Source organism: Anolis sagrei, chromosome 2, assembly GCF_037176765.1.
Source record: "Anolis sagrei isolate rAnoSag1 chromosome 2, rAnoSag1.mat, whole genome shotgun sequence".
Taxonomy (NCBI): domain Eukaryota; kingdom Metazoa; phylum Chordata; class Lepidosauria; order Squamata; family Dactyloidae; genus Anolis; species Anolis sagrei.
Genome location: NC_090022.1, coordinates 221,900,634 through 221,918,375, shown reverse-complemented (window position 1 = coordinate 221,918,375; position 17,742 = coordinate 221,900,634). Strand labels below are relative to the sequence as shown.

At 40.6% G+C, this 17,742-nt stretch overlaps 1 protein-coding gene across 1 annotated transcript in view; it reads right to left on the bottom strand.

The window, feature by feature from the left end:
• Nucleotides 1-3,124: 3,124 nt before the first annotated feature.
• ENTREP1 (endosomal transmembrane epsin interactor 1) overlaps nucleotides 3,125-17,742 on the bottom strand; it is a 38,583-nt gene continuing 23,965 nt past the window's right edge. The window contains exons 7-11 of the mRNA XM_060762229.2: nucleotides 13,656-13,785; nucleotides 12,933-13,011; nucleotides 6,709-6,855; nucleotides 5,875-6,164; nucleotides 3,125-4,058 (exon numbers count right to left, since the gene is read on the bottom strand). Coding sequence (XP_060618212.2) covers nucleotides 3,855-4,058; nucleotides 5,875-6,164; nucleotides 6,709-6,855; nucleotides 12,933-13,011; nucleotides 13,656-13,785 — 850 coding nt within the window. The 3' untranslated portion in view covers nucleotides 3,125-3,854. The remainder of the gene's footprint in view (nucleotides 4,059-5,874; nucleotides 6,165-6,708; nucleotides 6,856-12,932; nucleotides 13,012-13,655; nucleotides 13,786-17,742) is intronic.

Below are 17,742 nucleotides of genomic sequence, written 5' to 3'. Positions count from 1 at the left end.
AAAATGCCATAAACTTTACTTCCATATTGCCTAGAGTACTTTCCAAGTGCTTCTACACAGTCCTAAAACCCACACTGACGTGTGTTAAAATAACCCGCTTTGGTGCAGGTACATGTCCCCACGCACCCACCCAAACCCTGGGCTTTCCTGCGGAGTGGGGGTGGCTGCATACCAAATCAGGATGGCATGAAGCCACCCAATCCCCCCATCAATCCCTAAAACTTACAAAAAAGGTATCTAGCCACCACAAAACCTCTCTTCACTTCTCCTGGTGAGAGAAAACGATGGCTGAGATGGAAGGAGTGGAGAAAATTCTCTCCTTGTCTGCCCCATTTCCTCGTGCGTCATTTTCTTGTGCCAGAAGGACACTAGGAAAGGATTTATGGTGACCAGGGACCTTTTTCGTAAGTTTTAGGGGAAAATCGGGGGCTATGGGGAGCAGGTGGGCCCTCTTCCGCACCTTTGGGGTCCAGGAGCCAAAAGGTGTGGGATGGCTATGGGGCCTGATTCCCCTGGAGTCACAGAACGTTACCCCGGAAGTCAGTCTCCACAGGTTCAATACCCCATTCGACCTGGGCCTTTCATGAAGGCCTGGATCTAATGAGGTATTTAATTAATTCAGAACAAACCAAGCAAACCTTGGTTTATTCCAAATTACTTTATTTTACTGACAGCTTTGTTTGGATGCCTCCGGTAAAAACCAAGAGAGATGCCGCATTTTGGGCCTGTCTGGATGGGACCTCAGTTTAATTCTCCCACCTTTGCAGGGAGCTGGCATTCATTTACCTTATGTTTTATCCGTATAGCATTGCCTGGAATTTAATGTTGAGGTTTTGGATAAGCAACCTCAAAATATATGTCCATAAGTGCAGATTTTAAAGCAAGAAGAGGGAAAATGTCCTAGTGAATTCATAATTTCAACAAATTTGCCTATAGGACAATTCTGACAGAAGGATCCCTGGTACAAATTAGCACCTGAGTGGCAATATAATAATGGCCATTACAAAATTACTTAAAGGCGCTTGCCTTCATCTAAAAGTAGATTTTATGGATTTTTTTTAAATTCTCAACTATTCTCTTTTTTTAAAAAAAAGTATGTAAAGCAATAGCAGATTAATTCTTCATAGTGCTAAACCTCTTTTTCTTCTCCTTCTTTCTTGAAGAGACATTTTTTTAAAAAAATGACATATCATTTTCTCTCTGTTCAAGTTCTGTTTGTTCTGTTCTGTTCTGTTCTGTAAATAGACAGCTAAATTATGAGGATGGCCACAAAAAGAGGGAAACAAAAAGCTTGCAAAAGTTGTTGCAGTGCCTGCCGTTACTGAAGAACAAAGTACTTTATGTGAAGCACAAGAAACACCCTTTCATGCCAGTCAAATCAATGAAGAAACATGGGAAGTTACCTCTACCTGAAACATTTAAAGGAAGTATATTTATTTTTGCAAATAGAAAATATTAATCGTAGTGAGGTCATAGCAGATTTTAAAGGCTTAAAGATTTTAAAGTTTCTGAGGGCCCTTCCACACATCCCTATATCCCAGAATATCAAGGCGGAAAATCCTATATTTTCTGCTTTGAACTGGAATATATGGCAGTGTGGACTCAGCCCAGTTCAAAGCAGATATTGTGGGATATTCTGCCTTGATATTCTGGGATATGGGGCTGTGTGGATGGACTCTAAGACTTCCAAAGCACACCGCGAGGAAAGGCTTGCTTTGAGAACCCAACACAAACAGGATGAACTGTATTCACTGTGTAATAGAAACTTAGGCAACTATAAAGCTTCATCTACACTGTAGAATTAAAGCTTTTTGACATCCCTTTATCTGCCATGGCTCAATGCTATGGACTCCTGGAAGTTGTAGTTTGCTGAGGCAGCAGCATTTTTTGGCAGACAGCTCCCAATACTTTGAGGGGTCCTCAAACTAAGGCCCGGGGGCCGAATACAGCCCTCCAAGGTCATTTACCCGGCCCTCACTCAGGGTCAACCTAAGCCTGAAACGACTTGAAAGCACACAACCACAACAACAAGAATCCTGTCTCAGCAGCCAAAAGCAGGCCCACACTTCCCACTGAAATACTAATAAGCTTATATTTGTTTAAATTGTTCATTTTAATTGTATTGTATTTAAGGGTTTTGTGTTTTTTGCACTACAAATAAGGTAAGTGCAGTGTGCATAGGAATTCATTCATGTTCTTTTTTTTCCAAATTATAATCCAGCCCTCCAACAGTTTGAAGGACTGTGACCTGGCCCTCTGCTTAAAAAGTTTGTGGACCCCTGCTCTATAGCACTGAATCATGGCAATTAAAGTGGTATGAGACTGCATTATTTCTACAGCAGGCTTGCACAACCTGTGACCCTCCAGGTGTTTTGGACTTCAGCTCCCAGAATTCCTGACAAGCTGGCTAAGATTTCTGAGAGTTGGAGTCCCAAATGTCTGGAGGGCCACAGGTTTTTAAGGCCTGTTCTACAGTGCAGATGCATTCTAACTTGATATTTCTGTGAACAAGCCACAGATTGCTGGGAAATGTTGCTCCTATGTAATTGCCTTTTCTTTCTCCCACCCTGGACACTCCAGAGATATATAAACCTCACTTGCCTAGTTTCCAACAGATCCCTCAACTTTTGAGGATGCCTGCCATAGATGTGGGTGAAACATCAGGAGAGAATGCTTCTGGAGCATGGCCATATAATCATGAAAATTCACAGCAATCCAGTGATTCCAACTATGAAAACCTTCAACAACACACTTTTTCAAAGTTCAGTTTTGAAACCAATAATGCTCTCATTCCCATACAATAATGTCTTGACACACGAATGCAAGTGTTCATGTTTGAAAAGGCCATTAAGTATACTGTATAATCGGGGCAAATTTTCCAGGGCTTCCATATTGGCCATTCAAATGCTTTTAGGAGAAGGCTAATTCTGGAGCAGTAAGTGTGCACTAGAGCAGCTGTGCTCTGGCAAGCACTCAGGCTTGCATTCATTATAAGGGCAGCTTTCCTCTTTGATACAGAGCAACAAAGGATGTGGCTCTGCAGGGTTTGGAGCAGGTGAGAATGGCACTGACCCAAGCCTCAAGCAATATCTTTCACTTCAGTTTCTTTTAGAAAATGGACACATTTTGTAATTTTATATTATTTTATTTATATCCTGCCTTGTTCCCAGCACAAGACCCAAAGGAACAACTGACTATTAGTGCAGCACCTTACCAAAAATGATAACTGGGCTTGTCACAGGTTTGAAGGGCACAGTCCCCCGTTTATTTCATGCTCCTTACTGAGAAAATGACACAGTATGTGGTTATCCAACTGAATAGCTGTGCTTTGATATCTAAAAAGTATAAAGTCCCATTGAAACCAAGAGAAGCAATGGTCTCTGCAGTAGGAGGGAGGGGAAAAATGCTTTAATTTCCATTAAGCTGCTAGATAAGAGCTAACTCATCTTTATAGAGCCTTTGAAAGACAAAGCACAAGGCAGGTCTTACAGTTATCACAAGTGAAACCACAGGCATCAGAGGCATAAAGCACTTACTCAATACGTCATAAATGTAAGTAGAAAGAATGATATTCTTTCATAAGCATCAATGTACACATAATGTCCTTCCATCCCAAAACAAAAAGTGCTCTTCAAATATACTAATTGCACCTGAATATCTGTATTTTTAACAACAATGTTGCATCAGAATATGCCAAAGTGTCCACAGGGGTAACGTCTCATGAGAAAATCCTCAAGTATTCTTTTCAAAAGCAGCAATAAGGAAGAAAGACACCTGAATTAATGATTTCCCCATTAACTTGGCTTTCACAAAGTGGTTTTTCTTGCTGAGTTCATGGCATCTGGAACAGCACTTCACAGCACGGTTTCCCGGACAACTCCAATAAGGCTGTGAGGCCGTTCAGACTCTGACCTCTGAGTTCTCCTCTCTAAAAGCCGGGTTTCTGCCGTCGTAAAAGTACTCACGTCGCCACAGCTCTCCAAATGCAGGAGTCCAGGGTGCTTTCTAAAAGGCAGTGTGTGTGCTCTTGATGTAGATGGATGAGCAGGGGTCATTACCTTCACAGAGAAAAGAGGAAATTAAAAATAACACACCCTATTCCTTTTCTTGGGACATGTTCCAAGTCTTTTTTATATAAAAAAGAGAAGCAATCTGTTTTATAAAGAGCATCTGAAGAAAACACCAAAAACTGGGGGGGGGGGGGGGGGGGAATTCAAGCTGCATGTAAATTAAGCTACTGAACCCTTCTGGACATCTCTTTTTATTTGGTACTAGCATAGGTATGTCCTCATCATTGCCTCAATATGCATTTTCAGAATACAGGATTCTGTGTAGAACTGAATTATTACTTGTGTTTTCTCACCTTAAGGACTCCTTTCTCCCTTCTCCAGCTTGGTTCCATCCTTGCATGGCCCTCCTGAGAATGCCACCAATATAATGTCTCCATGGAAATGCTCTGGGTCTCCCTGGTGACATTCTAGCCAGGCCTGGGCAAACTTCGGCCCTCCAAGTGTGTTGGACTTCAACTTCAACAATTCCTAACAGGAAATAGTTTTTGTGTATATGTCTTTAAACCACCTGTCAACTTCATTGTGAGCCCATGAATTTCATAAGATTTTCCTAGGCAATGAATATTCAAGAGGGGGTATTGCTAGTTTCTTCCTCTGAAATGTAGATAACAGCACCTGATACTCACTGGTAGTGCTAACCAGGGATGACCCTGAACTTCCAAAATCAGATGAAAAACCAAGGGAGCTGGCCTTCTACTATATTCCTTCTTCAGCCTGTTTGCCTTGTGCCCTTTGGCACTCCCCATTTGCTGCATTCAGAAAGCAGTGGAAGCCCCAAGGCAGGAGACATTGATTCTGATCTTATTTCAACATCTTGTTAAACTTCTGACATTGCTGCAATCTTTCGTAACACTGATTTATGAGGAAAACCTTTTCCATACCTCCGGATGAAAAGAGGGGTTTACTGTGTAACTATTATTGCCATTTATCATCACTATACGCTTGTCCTGCTTTGCTGTCATATCCTCTTATGGGTTACGACTGGAAATTTGTTCTCTAATAAATTCAGAAATGCCAAGTGACTGAATGTAAACTCTTCATTAGTTCTGGGATGAGGGAGATACGTGTATAGAAAGTCATCTCTGAGGAGGAGAGAAACTTCTGTAAGTTTAATAGAGTTTTCCATCCCATTCAGCTCTGACTTTATGACCTGTATGGACAATTGCTTCCTTGGGTTGCTGTAAGTTTTTCAGGCTTTATGGCCATGTTCTACAACAGGGGTCCACAAACCTTTTAAGCAGAGGGCCAGGTCACAGTCCCTCAAACTGTTGGCGGGCCAGATTATAATTCGAAAAAAATACGAATGAAGTCCTATGCACACTGCACATATCTTATTTATAGTGCAAAAGCATTTAAAAACAGTACAATAATTAAAATTAATCATAATTTTCACAAATATAAACTTATTCGTATTTCAATGGAAAGTGTGGGCCTGCTTTTGGCTGATGCGATAGGATTGTTGTTATTGTGTGCTTTCAAGTAGTTTCATACTTAGGTTGAACCTGAGCGAGGGACGGGTAAGCGACCTTGGAGGGCCGCATCTGGCCCCCGGCCCTTAGTTTGAGGACCTCTGTTCTAGAACATGGCCATACAGCCTGAAAAAACTTACAGCAACTCAGTGACCACAAAAGCCTTCGACAAATTGCTTCCTTCCCCATTTCCAGCACAAAGCCGAAACAAGCCAACAAACCTTGCAAAGGGTCATGTTTGGAGTTGAGCTTCACATCTAGAAGTACAGCTGCATCCTGGAAGCCAGAAATAACCACTTAAAGTGAAGAAATATTTAGGGGGTCAACTACAATACCTGTTCCAGGAAGCTAGCACTGGTGATGGCTTCCTCCATGTGCTCTTCATCTGATTTCAAAACAGATTTTATGTCTTCCACTAGTTCATGGATGTCAGGGGCCATGCTGCATGAGGCCTGCTCCAGGAACTTTGCCACAAGTAGCTTTGTATCTATGTATGATTTGTAGTCCACCAAAGACCGAGGTCTGGAGCGCAAAGCCTTTGCTCTCACGCTCTTTCGCAAAATAACTGCAGCCAGTTCTGGCTTTATTTCTGTTTGGGTGGCAGCTTCACAGCTTAGCACTGGACCTGGAGACACAAAAAGGAAAATCTTGCTAGACCAGGCATGGGCAAACTTGGGCCCTCCCTCCCGTTGTTTTGGACTTCAACTCCCTCAATTCCTAACAGCCTCAGGCCCTTCCTTTCCTTTAAGTGGCTGAGGGGGGAAAGGAAGGGGGTTGAGGCTGTTAGGAATTGTGGGAGTTGAAATCCAAAACACGTGAAAGGCCAAAGTTTGCCATGCCTGTGCTAGAACATCTGGATAATTTCAAGGACCAAACACAGATGCAGACCTACATATATACTCACTCACACACACACAATGAACTAAAATACAATTATGGTCAGACGAGCAATTTTGTAAGAATGCACTGTTAGTTGAAATATGTTGCAGGCCTGTTTCTAGGATAAACAAGACAACTAAAAGATGCACATTACCAAATTAGGATACACACATAATTTTATAACAACTTTGCAAGGCACCTATCTGACTGCAAATTAATCCGTATAATGCAAATATGATTCCTCAATTTTGTGGTCTCTGAAAAAAAAGTGTTACAGCAGGATCACTCACCTCTGGAGAGAAAGCCATGCAACACAGGGTCACTTTTAGATCGTTTCCTGAGAGGTTTGGGGGCTCCCTTGTGGCTTCCTGTAGGTGCCAAGCCTGGATCTGGATGCAATGTGGTCTCTGCAGCAGAAGAATTGAGACCATCTCCATCTAGTGTAAAAAGAAGCAAGAATAAGATAATTGGTCAGATAAAATACTCTCATTTCATGCCTTTTGGAGCTTTATAGGTCAGCACCAGCACCTTCAGCTGGGCTCAGAAACAAACTGGAAACCAATGTAGTCAAAATAAGACTGGCATAAGATATGGCACAAATAATCTATACCTGAGAGTGATTTGGCTGCTGCCTTCTATGCCAGATGTAATTTCAAACATTTTCCAAAGGCAAACCCATATACAGGCATCAACACTCTTTTCAGCGATCTACTTTTTCAGTCCTTTGCAATTATAATCATAATTATAAATTATGCAATCATAAAACCCACCTTTAAGCATATTTCTTATCAGTTTTTAACTTTCCCCATTAAAACTTATACTACCAGCCCAGATTGGCCAGCCCGAAGCCAGCCCGGGTTGGAGTGGGTTTCCAACCAATTGTGTAGCCTGTTGTCGACCTTTGCAACCCAAAAGACAGTTGCATCTGTCAAGTAGGAAAATAAGGTACCACCTTAAAGTGTGGGGAGGCTAAATTAACTAATTTATGAGGCCATTAAAAAAAAGATTCTAGCAAAAGCATGCAGGGAATGCAGAAGTACTTCATCAGTGTCACAGATGGACGATGAAAGCGACAGCTCCCCTGGCAGCCAGAAAAAGTGAAATAGCCTCTGTCTATGTCTGTATATGTTGTATGTCAAGACTGGCATTGAATGTTTGCCATATATGTGTACACTGTAATCCGCCCTGAGTCCCCTGCGGGGTGAGAAGGGCGGAATATAAAAGCGGTGAATAAATAAATAAATACACTTGGAGAGCCATTATCCTCAGGCTACGAGGGATACCCTAAGTAAGTAAAGTAAGTACATATACATCTACTACATCTTTTATTTACTTATACATATTTTATTTCATTATTATTATTATTATTATTATTATTATTATTACTTTTCCCCCTCTTCCCCTTCGCCTTATTTTGTGCCCCCTTATTTATATTTTTAAAAAAACCTTGTGTTCATCATTTTGACAATTTCCAGTTTTCAGCACTGCTCTGGTCCCCAATCTGTTGAACAAGTGGGAGATATCTCTATTTTAAAAATGGAGGAAAATGCATGAGAATAAAACAGCTTCTTTTCTTGGGATGGACCTCTAAGGGTGCACCTGTACTATAGAATTAATGCAGTTCAACACTGCTTTAATTGCCATAGTTCAGTGCTATGGAATCAAGGGAGTTGTAGTTTTACAAGTTCTATTTCCTTCTCTCACCAAACTACATCTACTAGGATTCCACAGCACTGAGCCATGGCAATTAAAACGGCGTCAAACTGCATTAATTCTACAGTGCAGGTGCACCCTTAGTAGTATGGACTAAGAACCTGCCTAGCTATAATCAGCTGTTTTATTCATGAGGTCAACTTATACAAGAGTATATACGATGTCTACCTTTTGACCATCATATCCTACCGTATATCCATATTTCATGGTTTGAAAAGGAGCCCCCAGTGGAGTAGTGGATTAAACCCCTGTGCCAGCAGGACTGAAGATTGACAGGTTGCAGGTTCAAATCCGGGGAGAGCGTGGATGAGCTCCCTCTATCAACTCCATCTCTTCATGTGGGGACATGAGAGAAGCCCCCACAAGGATAATAAAATGTCAAAACATCTGGGCGTCCCCTGGGCGACGCCCTTGCAGACAGTCAATTCTCTCACACCAGAAGCAACTTGCAGTTTCTCAAGTCGCTCCTGACACGACAAAAAAAATGGTTTGAAAAAATTGAAGCGTGGTGTTTATTGGTAAATGTATTAAACGTGTGCATTTTCACGGCAGTTTGGGAATGGTATTTTTAAAAGAAGGATTTTTTTTTCACATGATAGGCATGCCCATCAGGAACCTAAAAATGCAGATGCTCTTTCTCACAGGAATAAACCACCAGGCTTCCTGCCACAGAGGATCAGCTGCAACTAAAAACAGTGACTATTATTTTGACAGAAAATGATCCAGCTCCTTAGACTGCAGAAAATTCATTATCAGAAAGGAAGGACCCTCTTATATCTGCTAGGTTTACAGGACCCTACATTTAAAGAGACACATACTCTCCACCAACACTCACATAAATAAGGATGCATTTATTTAGAAACACTGTAATGGTAGTTACATATGGCCATTTTTTTAAGTCCCAGAGAAACTAAAATAGAAGTGTTAACTTTATTGTACAATTCAGAAGCTTTAGTTGGTGCAAAATTCAGCTACCAGAATACTTGTGAGGTCGTAATGTGCACATCAGCTATACTCTTTTCCCATTCAATTCCAAGCTGAATTCAAAGTACTGGTATTATATTTTAAAGTTCTTAATGGTTTGGCTTCAAATACTCAGAAGGACTACCTTTCCGCCCTTCAACCAAACTCCTTGGGCCTTAAGATTAGGTTTTACTCACTGGCCCATTGCTCAAATTGTCAGTCTGGCAGCCCCCGGTGGCGCAGCAGTTCGAATCCAAGGAGTGCAGGTTGAGCTCCCTCTGTCAGCTCCAGCTCCCCATGCAGGGACACAATTCAAAGTGCTGGCTTTAGCCTATAAAGCCCTAAACTAGTGATTCTCAACCCCAGGTGTTTTGGCCTACAACTCCCATAAATCCCGCTAGTTTCCCAGCTGTTGGGATTTCTGGGAGTTGAAGGTCAAAACATCTGGGGGCCCACAGGTTGAGAACCACTGCCCTAAATAGTTCCAGGACAGTTTACCTGTCTGAACATATCTCCACCTAGGAGATTAAGATCGTTGGAGGAGGCCCTGCTCTCAGTCCCGCCACCTTCGCAGGCGCATCTGGTGGGAATGAGAGACAGGGCCTTCTCAGTGGTAGTCCATCGACTGTGGAACTCCCTCCCTAGTGATATTAGAACAGCTCCCTCCCTCCTGGCTTTCAGAAGGAAAGTGAAAACCTGTCTCTAGGGTCAAGCCTTTGGAGATTAACTACAGTGCAATAATAACTATGAAATATGTGCAGTGCTTGGAACGGCCCCGGATTACAATTGTGGATGGCGTGATTTAAATGGCGATTATAATGTTTATATGTTTTAATGTGCATTTTAACTCTATTTTAAAATGCTTTTAACTTAAATGTATTTTATTGTCAGTTGTCTAAAGGCATCATTTAGTTATCATATGTAACGCTGCCTTGAGTCCCCTTCAGGGTAGAGAAAGGTGGGATATAAATAGAGTAAATAAATAAATGAGAGAAGCCTCCCACAAAGAGGGGGGGGGGCAGAACTGTGTTCAGGGTTGGGCCCACACCTGCAACGTTTCTTTCTTGAAAACTCTGAGCAGTCTCTTCTCATGGGCCCAAAGCAATTTCTACAAGCCTATTCCACTCTAGCAGCTTATTTATTGATTTTATGGCTGGCCTCCTATCTGATGTAATTCTTATGCATTATTTATACTCTTGAACTCCCTTTTAACACTTTTACAGTAAGCTATCTTGTGAAGGCTTGCCCTAAAAAGGCAAAGTAGAAATGGAATAAAGAAAATGAACCATTTAACCTGACAGGAGTATTTTCCAAAGCCACTTTAGTCAATGCAAGACAGAATAATGAAAAGCTAGTTATAGCTCATTTATATTTACTCCCCACCCCCAAAAAAATTGCTTCTGGGAACCATGTTTAGAAATCCTGTTAGTGCAAGAGTCCCACTACTGACTAATCCAGAGCCAGTTTTAATGCTGTATACTGCATATCAGTTAATTCAGAAATACTAACAGTAAATATATAAAAGCCAGGAACTCCAGTTCTACATATCTGTCAAAATGAAGCAGCAACAAGGATTGGGGAAGAAAAAGTAAAGTTTTTTTTTTCCGTGTTAGGAGCGACTTGAGAAACTGCAAGTCACTTCTGGAGTGAGAGAATTGGCCATCTGCAGGGATGTTGCCCAGGGGATGCCCGGATGTTTTATTATCCTTGTGGGAGGCTTTTCTCATGTCTCCACATGGGGAGCTGGAGCTGACAGAGGGAGCTCATCCGTGCTCTCCCTGGATTTGAACCACTGAGCTTTCAGTGAGCAGTCCTGCCAGCACAACGGTTTAATGCACTGCGCGATCGGGGACTCCAAAGTTAAGGTGACTTCCTTCTTCAAGAAATGAAGCAATAAAAGTGATTTAAGAAAAATATGAAGACTATGGTGGATCCATGATCATCTTCCCAGTGAAATAAACATTGGTTGGATTATTCTACCCTTAAAGAAAACGAAAAGGCAACTCTGCAGCTCAACTTCATACTGTTTGACTTAGAAATAAATTCAACTCTGAATTTATTTCTATGATCAAAAAGTATGAATTTATAATACTTGCTATTTGTTATCTTTAGCAGTTGTTTGCTGAAGTTACTCAACAGAAGAGCAGCAACTGCTTTTGGGAAGGGGGTTATTATTATCCAGTTGAAATAAAGTCTGGCTTAGGCGTCAAGAACCACTAGGCCCAGAATGTACTGGCTTTCTTCCAGAAGAAAGTCACGTTTCAGAGTTTTGTCCAGAGACAGGCAGACAGATTTAAAACCATGCCGCAACGACAGTTGGGCGATCAATACCGTTGCCAGGCACTGCCAAATAGACAGAGAGAATCAGCAGTTTCCTCTCCTGTCCTAAACACCCCTTTTCTCCTTTGCCACCCTCTTTTCTGACTGCATTAGCATTAAATGGAAGGAACACTTCTGTGAGTCAGCCCTAATCTATGTCTGCCTATTTTCGTCCATCTAGAGATACAGAGCAGTAAACACTGTAGTCAGCCTTTCACTGACTGGGTATGTTATTTCTGTACACCATGAAAAAGCATTTATTATACATGTAACTCAGAAGCCAATGCTTATTTGCAGGCACATCCTAACAGATCTTAGATAAAACACTGTTTAGGCAAAATAGGTTTTTTTTTTTTCTGTATCCTTGTCTGAAGTTCCATTTTAATCTAATGACAATTGTTTTGTGAAGTGTGGTTGGACAAACATGGCCACGTCTGCTGCTTCTGTCTGCCGTTTTCTACACACAGTGAGCAGAGAACAACTAAATCAATTCTCATTGACAGAATGCAGGGGGAATCTACATCAGCTGTGAACTAAATTATGCGGTTGGAGCACTTTACAAGAATGAACATGCGGTAGTAGGGAAATATGCCTTGCTTGTAGGTATTGTCCATACAAATTATGAGTTCTGCAAAAATGGAAAGCAACTAGAAATGCATTTTGCAGTGAAGCCAATAGTAGCAAATACTAAAATTCCTATAAAAACAACAAGAAAGAGCTTGCACATTTTCCCATATTCTTTTTAGGTTGCTCTGTACATCAGTGTGTGTATATATATATGTATGTCTGTGTGTGTGCATACATGCATACAGGCCTGCAAGTCATCTGTGAATTTATGGCAACTCCATGAATTTCTTATGTATTTATTTGGAAAGGAATATTTACTCAGAGGAGGTTTTGCTAGTTTCATCCTCTGAAATATAGCCTGCAGCACCTTGGATTCCATGGCTGTTACCCATACAAGTACTAACCAACTGACCATGTTTAATTTCCAAGATCAGACAGGATATGATGCTTTTAGGGAATATTGCCTGGACGGAATCCCAACAGACATTATCTGCTTTGAATTGTATTATATTATATTATATGAGTCTACACTGTATTATAATTCCGTTGAAAGCAGATAATCTGGATTGTATATAGCAGTGTAGAAGGGGCCTTGAAGCAAAGTTGGGGTAAAGCAAAAGAAGGCTGAATCCTCCTAGGAAGTAGCCATATGTCACTTGAACTGCCAATCCCATCTTCAGAATGAGTCTGCCCTTTTTGTTGGTGTAAATATGGCAAGAGAGAGGGAGAGATCACTTTTGAAAACTTCTAAACTATGGGAAATTGCCTCAATGAAATCCACTATCAGAGAAAAAGAACATGTATAATAGGAAAAGGAGGCGCTACTACACTGTTGTAAACAGTAGTAGGAAATACTTGTAACAGAACTGCACTAAAAACGATGATTGAAAATTGCAGGAATTCGCCATCACATAACTTTGTAATTCATCATCAGTGCAATCGCAATCTTTACCTTGGGATACATGTGTATCATTTTGTCTTGATGAGCCATTAAAATCTTCTGCAACATCTGAACTTTGAAGTGTACTTTCCTAAACAGAAAATTAACAGTGTTAAAATAAACTCAAATAATCAATAGAAAAATACGGTCATGCTTTATGATGGTTTATCCGTAACATAATAGAATCAATTGTCTGATCAACAGTACATTCGGCAGTTTCTCCATGTCTCAATAATATAAGACATCTTTCCTTCATTCAAAATCCAGTACATAATAGAGTCAGCAAGCACGGCATATATGAGGTCATACTTTGAGAAGGGTATGAAAAATCTGAATTCAATGACTAAAAAGGTTGCTACCTCTTCTGGTCCCAAATATGACAAGGAAGATTATCTTGTTAAGTTTGCTTTAGAGTTGCCATATGTCAGAAGCAACATGAAGCAGCTACAACTAAATTAAATTTTGGGATATCTCTATGTGCTGGGAGCAAAAAAATATAAACACATTTTACATTTTTAGAACTTTCAGGTAGCAAATGAGTTTGTTTTAAAAAAAGAAGAAAGTCAATCATGACATCGGTTTCAAATGTAAAACATTTAGTTGACAAATATAAGAAAAGACGTGTCTGAGATGCATATAATCCAAATTGAAAAATATAACAATCTGAAATATGGAATTATTTATACTAACTCACTGGGAGAGCACATTTAACAGATGTAATCCAAAGAACAATACCTGGTCCACATTCATCTGGCTCACCACAGCTTCGTAAGGAGGCGGGGGATCCAGTGGACAGAAAACCTCCACCCCTTTAATTCTGGCTCCATAAATATGTGGTAATGGAATGACATCAGAATCCAGCATCCTAAGAGAAAGAGAAATCCCTATGTAAGATGCTCCCAGAAAATTCAGAGATTAAAGCAACAAATTTAATTTTGAGTGTGTTGGGGAGAAAAAGCCAACTTTATACATTCTTTCAGCAATCGGAACAAGGATTTTTTTTAAAGTGGGAACTACTCTTTTTGAACAAAGAGGTATTTTATTTATTGTGTGAGAAGCAAGTTGAGGGTACAGTTAAAATGCATTTGAAAACACAAACAAAGTTTTAAAAACTTGGCATTATGCTAAATGTCCTTTGACCAGAAGCTGGCCACTTGGGAGTGCCTCTGGTTTTGCTGTGAGAAGGTCCTCCATTGTGCATGTGACAGGGCTCAGACTGCATTGTAGTAGGTGGTCTGTGGTTTGCTCTTCTCCGCACTCGCATGTCATGGGCTCCACTTTGTAGCCCCATTTCTTAAGGTTAGCTCTACATCTCATGGTGCCAGAGCGCAGTCTGTTCAGCACCTTGCAGGTCGCCCAATCTTCTGTGTGTCCAGGAGGGAGTTCCTCATCTAATCTCAGACACTGATTAAGGTGCTGGGTTTTACCCTGTGTCAAATCCTGCTTTGAATCATGTCCTGACAACCTGCTACTTTTGGATTCTTGTTTGCTGAGGTGTTCCTGCGGGTATCTCTCTTGGTTTTAGGAAACTGTTTCTTGATTTAAGGTGTTGCCATGCTGGTTGATATACAAACAGAGGATGGGCCAGAGATGTCACTGCCTTGGTCCTTTCATGATTGGCTGCTCCTTCTTGACGGATGTCAGGTAATGCAATACTAGCTAAACAGTATAATAGCATAGCATAGACATCCTATGATAATGCGGCATGTCTCATTAAGAACCACATCCACTGTGACATGTGTAGTCAGCATTAGAATAGCAAAGAGCAAGGGCAGGTGTCTTCGCTGTACCTGGTTGTGATCCCCAGGTTGTGCCAGTCAGCTTTTGTAGGATATTATTTCTAGCACCAATTTTTTGCTTGATATTCAAGCAATGCACAATTCAGAGTGACTCCCAGGTATTTTGGTGTGCTGCAATGCTTCCCAGGTAATCTTCAGAGCTCAAGATGTTTAAGAGAAGCTTCCCTGCAGGATCGTAACACATCCAGGCGTCCCCTGGGCAAGGTCTTTGTAGACAAACTGATTCTCTCACACCCAAAGTGACTTGCAGCATGCAACCAACCAACAAAGAAGTACATCAATGTAGATAGATACTGAATTTTATTAAAACATAACTGACTCAAAATTTCATGTCCATTCCCAACTAAATTAGTGTGCTGGAGGAAACAATCCTAAATACCTTAACATATGAATTGATGAATGGATGAGCATAGATATACACATATGCATATACAAATGAAAAACACTTTTTTAATTTCAAGGAACCGACACAATACACATCTAGCAGAGCCCCAGTAGGGCAGGACTTTCCAATTTAGCCCGCTGACACATAAAAAGAGTCATCTCTGCTGGCACACAGCTAATTCTAGATCAGGTAATGTCAGAACCCAGAGCAGTATGGTAATCATGAAATATTCATAAAGGCTATTTCTGACATCCTGAGGCCGGTTAGCTATGAATACATTCTAGGTTTTCTTCTGTAAAATGCAAACCATGTTACCGCTCCATTTTTATGTGCCAACTGTGTTTCATTAATGTCAGTTTTGATTGCATGTGATTATCTCTGCCTTTAACAGTTCCTACTATATATTCCTTCTCTGTTTGTCAATACACGAAGTAAATACTATGATAAATGACTCTCAGAGTAAGTATTTCCCAGGAGGCTTTGATGACCAGTTTTTCAATTTAATACATTGCACATGTGTCCCGAATCAACTGGGTATTTGGAAAGAAGCACCTTATCAAATAAGACACTGATTAATGCATCTAAGATGGCAACCAGTACAAACATACTAATTATGATTTTAGAAGAGGAAGATGCTGTGAAAAGGAATATTATAATCTAAAAACCCATCAGCAAAGGTTTTAGCTGCAAATGTTACGCTGCATCAGTTCCACATTTATATGAGGTTTAACGAATTTGTGTAGGCCACACTGAAGGAGGAGGCCTAGAGATGGTTACCCTAGAGATGGGTAAGGCCAAGGAGCAAATACGGTTTGCTCCTTGGCCTTACAGTCCACAAACAGACAGTAGCTGTGAGCTCATTGCGCCTAGACATACAACATATGGAAAAAAATATCCAGAACAAAAACCCTACTAAAAGTCTGTAGGCCATAAATGTCTTCCTGCTGCTTCAACCTTGCACACTCCGCCTTCCTCCACTTATCCTTCTCTGACCAGTTACCACAAAAGAGGCTGGTAGGAAGAGCCTTTTTCTATCCAGAGTTCAACCCAAATGAACCATCATTTGACAGTGATATAAACATTGTTTACTATCATTTACAGGAGGGCAGTATGGCCTGGTGCTATACTGTTAATAATATAATATATGCTAATAATATATTTTAAAAGATGGTCTTCTTTATAAACTACCTTCAGTTCCCATTCAGTAGCTTCTCACACTTTCAACAGCCCCTATATCTTAGTTCCACCTCCCAGAAGTTATATCAATATCAATATATTAATGCTTTTATGTCAAGTCACTTTGTGAGTCCCCTTTGGGGAGATAAAGCAGGGTATAAATAAATATTATAATAACAGTAATAATAACAGTAATAATAATAATAATACAAAAGCCAGCATAGTGATCTTGTTTGCTGTTTACTAATCTTGTTGTGTATATAATAATAACAACAACAACAACAATAATAATAATAACAATAGAGAGCAAAACTGACAAAAAAGCATGGATGTGGTTCACAAATGGAACTTTGAAAAATAAGACCGAGGGCCTGATTCTTGCAGCCCAAGAACAAGCCATTAGAACCAATGCCATCAAAGCTAGAATTGAAAAGTCGACAACAGATCCAAAGTGTAGACTGCAAGGAAGCAGACGAAACGATAGATGACATCCTCAGCTGCTGCATGAAGGTCATACAGACAGCCTACAAGCAGAGGCATAATACTGTTGCTCAGATGATTCATTGGAACTTGTGATGGGATCACAGAAAATGAACACAACAAACTACTCTGGGACTTCCAAATTCAGAGTGACAGAGTTTTGGAGCACAATACTCCTGACCTCACAATTGTGTTAAAAAACCAAGTATGCATCATTAATGTTGCAATCCCAGGCAACAGTATGATTGAAGATGAACAATTGGAAAAGCTGACACGATATGAGGATTTAAAGATCGAACTGCAAAGACTCTGGCACAAGTCAGTAAAGCTGGTCCCTGTGGTGATCAGCAGACTGGGTGCAGTGCCTTAATACCTTGACCTGCACTTAAACACAATTGGCGCTGACAAAATTACCCTCTGTCAGCTGCAGAAGGCCATCCTACTCTGATCTGCATCCATTATTCGCCGATACATCACGCAGTCCTAGACACTTGGAAAGTGTCCGACATGTGATCAAATACAAAAGCCAGCATGGTAATCTTGTTTGCTGTGTACTATTCTGGTTATGTATCTAATCATCATCATCATCATCATCATCATCATCATAAACTTGTGGGCCACATGGAAAATCCTTGAGAGTTGCATCTGGCCTAGTGGTTTGAAGTCTTTCAAACCTGCTGCGTTGCATGGAATGATTCCAACCAAATTGTTATTATCAAAATTACTCTCAACCAGTGTGTTCCAGGTCTTAGGGCACCTTTGCAAAGGGGACTAATACCATACACACATTTCTGAGAAGTGTACATTGAATCTAGCCATGTCTCTATTCATGAATGCTTCAACTGAGATGCTTTCACATCTTTCCAGTAATGAAACTATGTATTTTCTTGTTAGTGGGGTTAGTAAAGTTAGATTTTAGGAACCAGCATGCCCCCTTTGACGTGAACATCCATAATGCTGGATGGGAGCAGCACTGGGAGAG